The sequence below is a fragment of the Etheostoma spectabile genome, chromosome 4 (assembly GCF_008692095.1).
Source record: "Etheostoma spectabile isolate EspeVRDwgs_2016 chromosome 4, UIUC_Espe_1.0, whole genome shotgun sequence".
NCBI lineage: Eukaryota > Metazoa > Chordata > Actinopteri > Perciformes > Percidae > Etheostoma > Etheostoma spectabile.
Window position 1 is genome coordinate 3,798,887 of NC_045736.1, and position 6,915 is coordinate 3,805,801.

The 6,915-nt window shown below is 39.8% G+C and overlaps 1 protein-coding gene across 1 annotated transcript in view; it reads left to right on the forward strand.

Moving 5' to 3' along the window:
- tmem163a (transmembrane protein 163a) overlaps window positions 1–6,915 on the forward strand; it is a 73,796-nt gene that overhangs the window by 5,290 nt on the left and 61,591 nt on the right. Inside the window, 1 exon segment of the mRNA XM_032512964.1 lies at window positions 4,002–4,121. Coding sequence (XP_032368855.1) covers window positions 4,002–4,121 — 120 coding nt within the window.

Genomic DNA, 6,915 nt, shown 5'->3' on the forward strand with positions numbered 1-6,915 from the left:
AAAGGGTTTACATCATTCACCTGCAATACTGTAGAACTCCTTTTTAATGGCTCTTACTGGTTTGTGTCCAGGGAACACTACAAAAACATTTAAAAAATGTTTCAGAGCGAGTCACATTCTTCCGACGGCTCTGCATACATTGGCTTTACTTACATGCTCTGCATTACCAATGTTGTGAAGAAAAAAACCTAATGCGACGCAAAGAATGTGCTGGGATGTAAGAGCATGTCCACGATGGATGACGTTAGTGATATGAGGACGGATAAGGTTATGTATGCTACATAACTGATAGACTGGGAAGAAAAACGATACGGCTCAAATAGGAAGGCTAGTATCTGGAAATGAAAATACATCTACAGTCGGGGCCTCAATATCATCTCCCGACGTGTGTTTAACTCCCTGGGAAGTAATACAGCTTCTTCATCAGCGGGATCGTCGACACAAGGAAATGCCATGTTAGAGAATGACATGTCTGCCTAACACAGTTAAAAAAAACAAAAAACTGTTTTATATTCACGCGGATAAACTGTGCCAAAATGTTCCTGACACAGACTGAATGAATGAATGAATGAATGAGAAAAGAAGGGCTGTGTCAGAGGGCGGGGAGAAACTCAGGGCTTCTGGAAGAAAACCTGCTCCCGCCAGGTTACGTTCACAGGCTCAGTTACCATAGTAACCGACTCTGTGGTTAAGTTACCTGGTAGCCGTTGAGGGATCATATCCTAGTGGCACCATTTCCCTCTGGACGCTCTCTCTGCAATGTCTCCTCCTGTCTACCACACACTGTTGATTCTTTTAAAAAGCAGTTGCAGACTTATTCAAACAGGCTTTCAGGTAGACAAGGGCTTTTATGGCTGTCTGATTTCTTGTACCCACTGTGTGTTGTCCTTGTCTTCATATGTCTTTTAATTGTCATATTCCAATTTATTGTAAAGCCCTTTGTGATTTTTATCTGTGAACATTACTATATACATTTAGGCTACTTACTTATTTTTAGAGAAACAGTGGGAGTTAACAACAAGGACTGTATTATGGTGAACTGGCCATCCCAGAGAAATGTAAAGATGAAAACTAACAACATATATAAAATAAAGGTATAATTATGCCCTTGTAAAAAAGACCATTTTCTCATATGGGATACAAGATGGGATTTCTGAGGGTATAAACGGTAGGGGTACAACATGTACTTAGACAAAGGGTACTGTAATGCATTGTAACAGGTACTACTCCAGCAATAAGCTCTACAATATGTGAAAACAACTCATTGAAATTGAGTGGGATCTTTTTAAACTCTACTAATTTTACACATAAAGGTTAAATTCTGAAGTCATGGGGATCAGTCCTTAGCACAGGGCCAAACAAAAATATGCTATAAATTGCATCATGGGAAATGTAGAATCTTGCAGTTTTGGAGCTTGACCCATACCAGGAAGTCAGGATATCTCAGCCTGTGCTGCTTTGATTTCAACCATTATTTCAAATCAGTCTTTTGTGCCCCCCCCCCCCTCGTCATGGAACAATGACAGATATTTACTATTGAAGATTCACAACAATAATGATCCAGTTTTGTGTCCCATTGGAGACAGAAAGTGGAGGTCTCTGCACTATTCAATGAGATTCATTTGGGAGAGCAGAAGAGGTGAAGGTCTACTTTGTGGAGCATTTTGGAGTTTATGTGCACAATCTTGTATAATAACTCTCCCACTGTTATGACACATTTTCCGTATTGAAGCTTTGTTCATCTGTGCCAGTGAGAGAAAATTCCCCCAAAGAAAGAGTTTTATACACCAAAACTACCTCAATTTTCAAGACTTGAACTCATTATTTTGCTCGATAGAAATTCCATTCAAACCTTTTCCGTTTAGCCCCAAATACCTAAATATTATGCAGTTAGCCCTTTGACTGCAGACTGAATCCACTGAATTGTGTCCAAAACATTTGGTTTAGTTGGTTGAAAAGTTAAAATAGCCTTCTTTTTCTCTTCACTGGTTCCAACTATCTGCCTGTTTCGGTGGCCAAACTTGCAGACTGAAAATGAATCAGTCTCTCTATCTCTCTCTCTCTCTCTCTCTCTCTCTCTCTCTCTCTCTCTCTCTCTCTCAGAGAAATTTCTGGATAGAATAACAATTGATTGCATTAAAATGGATGTAAAAGTTCAGGCTTATAAATAGTGCATGAATCTGCAGAGCCAGCCTCACGTTTCATGACAACGGAATAGCTTCAGGTAGTTTGGAATCTGTTTTGTCTGTGGCTTGAGGCAAAGTCTCCTCACCCAGACACGGAGCTGTGACTGTAAGCCATTAGGAAATGCATGTGGAGTATGAGGAGCATCCTGCGTCAACACCTTCGCTCTTTAGAATAGAATAGAATATAGACAGTCTGTTAGAAGGGAACCGTGTCTTCAAAAAGCTATTACACTTGGTTCTCAAATTCACTGGAAGCAAAAGATTGATTTTTTTTGTTGACTTATTTTGTAAACTTGATATACTTTGATTGGTTTCATTGGTAATTTTATATTCTAACAAGGTTATTTCCTAATTGCTTTTTGTATTAGTATGAAAGACTACTTTACACAGATCATGTACTCTGTAGCTTGGCTTGCTCAGCATGGTGGATTGATACAGGTGTACAGTGGCTGCTCTTGAAGTTCTGTTTAACTCTGTGAAGGTCAGTAAAGAAAGTAGAACTGGACAAGATGTCCCTGTTTCTCTTAAGACCTGTAATGTGCAGTATACCAGGGGTCCTCAGGCGTTACACAATGTCCCTAAGTGCAAATTCCCAATGGTCTGTTTCTCCCCTGGAAAGTTTGAAAAATTAACTAACAAGAATGATGGACGAAGGGTGGAAGAAACAGCTCCATTTATGTTCCAAACAGTAATGATGTTTGTAAAGTCTGTTTCCTCTTTTATTTTGAAGGCTCACTCCTCACGTGTCATGTCGTGTTCTACTTCCTGCATTTGTAATTGCCTGCCCCTCCTTGATTGCTTCCACCTGTGTTGTAATCACCCTTGTGTATTTAGTCTGTGCGTTCCTTTGTCGCCTTGTCAGTTCGCCTTTGCGTTGCTGTTTGTGGAGTTTTGTTATCTGCTTTGTTTGCCTATTACCTGGCTGTCTGCATGCCTTTGGAATCGGCCTGTAAGCCTTTTTTTTTTTTTTAATAAATCATTGAGCTGTACCAGTCTGCCTGTCTTTGACTGCATTTGGGTCCTTCCCCTGATGCCTGATCTCCAATCATGACAAATGAATTGCCATTAATGGGTCTATTTGGCCTCTTGCAGTGTACTGATTGTAGTTGGTACAACAGGAAAACGCTTCTATGAACATGTTGCATATATCTAGCAGAGCTGGACTTCTGACCTCCCTTTGCATTGAGGAAAATAGATACGTCCGCACAATGTTAAATAACATGGAGGACTGGGAATGTTGTTGGTTCCAACAGTGTGAACAGCCTTTGGGAAATCTACTTTTAACCACAACCTAAATATTATGAAGTCCAATAACATAGATTCATTTTAGGATACTATTACAGGGCCATGGCAATGTGTTTTTTGAGGGGGTCAGTTTTGTGTCTTGTATGTTTTTTTTTTCAAATGATAATATATCATAATAGCTGATCACATGACATTGGTCAACTGTTGTTTTAATGAGCTCTATAAATACATTTGAATGAAATAGTAATCATTAGCCTTACACCATTGTTTTGGAATTGAGCCAAAATCCTGGATTTTAATTCCTGTTTAGAAATGCTGTATTCAAACAATGTATAGAATTTGTAACTCAACCTTTCTTGGGCTTTTAGATGAGCACACATACCTTAACATTTCTTTTAATGAATTTGATTATTCATGATTTCAAAGTGTTATTCCTATCCCAAATAGGTGTTTGAAAAGGTCAAATGACAAATAATGCATCCTCTGGCTATCTGATATGATCACACAATAAAACATAGACAAAAAGAGCAAAGGAATTGCCCTTGTTAGAGTGTTTGTGTCTCATTGCAGGTCTCCTGGAGAGCAGCATGCGCCTGAAGCCCCATGAGGCTCAGAGCTACAGGAAGAAGGCACTCTGGGTCTCCTGGATCTCCATTGTGGTCACACTCATACTGGCCGTGGCAGCTTTCAGTAAGCCTTTAATACACTCATTTATAGGCATACAACATGTACTAAAGTGTGATATGGTAACTTGTTACCAATGTTGGTGTAGTAACAAAACTGACTACAGCGGTTTATTTCTCACTTTCCTGTTGACCAAGAGTAGATGTTGTCATCCAATAATCTGCTCTATAGTAATGGTGCAAACTGCATGTTGTAAGGGCAAAGACTACCAGTGAACACTTCACGGATGTCATTGACAAATGGGAATGTAACTAATGAAATGACACACGAAAAAACAGAGATGAAAAGAACAGAGCTAATGCATTTTACGGCTAACACTGTGTAGGGTTTTTAAAAGAAGCCTTTGTAACCGCATTAGCAGACCACACGTTTCACCCACGTGATGAAAGTTGACTGTCCAGAGAAGCAAATGAATGAATCACTGCAATTCCTTGTGAAAGCAGAGTTCAGACATTTAGGCAAATCAACAGTGCTACTGTTGTCTGCTTGAGTGGGGCTGCACTTTCATACTTTTTATTCAGAACATTTGGTTTGGCCCTTTACATCATGTAATACAAAGAAGCACTCTTGTTTCATTTTTTCGTCAGTTAGGTTTGATGGAGCTTTTGGAAACCATTCTAGCATTTGACCATAAAAATAAAACATAAAAGTGCAGCATTAAAAAGACATTTCTCAGAATCAGAAAAGAGTTTATTGCCCCAGTAAGTAACTTATGTGGATCTTGCCTTGGTGAATGGTGGATACATACACTAACAAACATATTAAACATGGATATGAAATAACAACAATAAAGTAAGAAATGTAGAGAAAATTGTTGTTTAGCCTAGTAAAAGGGAGGCTGTATGGGTTGAGTGTAGAATATGCCAAAAATGTATAGTATTGGTGCAAAGTGTGACTAGGGATGGGGGGAGGGTCATCCGGGGCCTTGTTAATGAGCCTGACTGCACAGGGGCAGAAACTGTTTTTGCGGCAGCAGTTCTGCAGCCTCCTGCCGGGGGCGGTCAAACAGTTTGTGTCCGGGGTGAGAGGGAACGACTACAATCTTTCCTGCCCGCCTCAGTGTCCTGCGTACAGGTTCTGGAGAGATGGCAGATTGCAGCCAATCACCTTCTCAGCAGAGCAGATGATACGGTGCACTCTGCCCTTGTCCAAAAAGTGGCAGAGAACAGCCAGAGATGGTGTGAAATTGTACTCTTTACTTTCAGGTAGAGGCTTTAATCACATATGAGCAATAACTAGTCTCGCATTGCTGACCTTCCTCCATGGCGCCATCTTGGGTGGCGCTAAGCGCCGCACTGAACCGCTGCAAAATAACCTCAGGAAGAAACTTGTTTAGGTAGAACATGTGTACTGTCAAAAGTTGTTTTAGTTTTGCAACAGAAAACTGTCTGGATTTACCCTGCAGAGATCTGAGGAGCAGGTAACCATAGTCCTCAGAAATCCAACAGAGTTTAAAATTCACAAGAAAGCGTAAAGAAACGGGTTAAAAGAGGTCTTAGCAGGAAGGGTTTTATATGAACAACATGATGTCTTTCACTGCTTTGATACCCCTTACTGTGTGTGCTAAACATGCCTTTATTGTTCTTGGCAACTGAATCCCCCAACTTCAGAGCTTTTTGAAGTCTGCTTGGTGATGCATTTGGTGTTTTATTTTTTTTAAATACACATACTGTACCTCAGTAACGCCTCAGTGTTGTGAAATGACGCGGCAACAGTTTCATCATACATGTTGTCTTATGATAGAGAGGATGTGCTGCACTGTTGTGAGTGCCACAAGGGGTGATTCCTTGTCAAGATGACAAGGCATCACTTTTGGGTCACGATGTGTCCAAATATATTCTAACTTAACCTTGATGTGCTGACTAAGAACAAACTTGCTTTTTATACGAGATGCAGCTGTGTGGAATCCCACTTAGACACTACCACAGAAAGGGACTTCAAGCAAACTACATGAGGGAGGAATGAGCATTTGTAAATGTTCCTGTACACATATACAATGGTCAGCCAAAACCTCCTTTACTAATCTAAAACCATACCCAGTTTTATTTCAAGAAATGTTCATACAATATAACTCAGAGCAAACCATAAAGCAAACCGATTTCAACTAGCCAAAAGTGTTATTCAGTTGGCCACACAGGATTCACCATTTAAATATTTACTTTGATTAAAGCTGCTCTAATATATATGTTTTATATTCATAATGGGTCACATGACTACTTGTACTCTATGTGAGATGTTGGCGCTCGAATAGACGTAACCACAGACAACAATCACCCAAATCTAAAGTTCACCTTAGTTTCTGGAGTCTAGTGGTATCTTCCAACTTTCCTCAGCCCTCAGGGCTCTCATCAGCTGCTTTAAGCAAAGAAGCTAAAAACAAACAAACATGTATGCTATTTGCCAGACAGGCCTGAGGCCTGTACTACGAATCAAGATCAACATGCTCTGGATTTCTTTCAGTTGCCCGGCTTCACCTAACCTAACAACCGCTGTCCAGCATAACCTGTGCCACGACAATGGTTAACCCTCCTGTTGTCCTCGGGGTCAAATTGACCCGTTTAAAAAAGAATTATATATCAGATCTACGACCAAAGAACAATAAAAAATTGACAAATGTTGGAAAAAGCTTCAAAAACGCAGGAAGAATTCAACAAAAACATTTGTTTTCATAAAACGTGAAAAAAGTGACCAAACAAAATTGGAAAAATCGCCAAAAGGTGAAAAAAAACTTGTCAAAAAGAAGTGACAAAAAAAAAAATGGCATAAAATCTACAAAAATGTTGAGAAAAGTGTAGAAAAA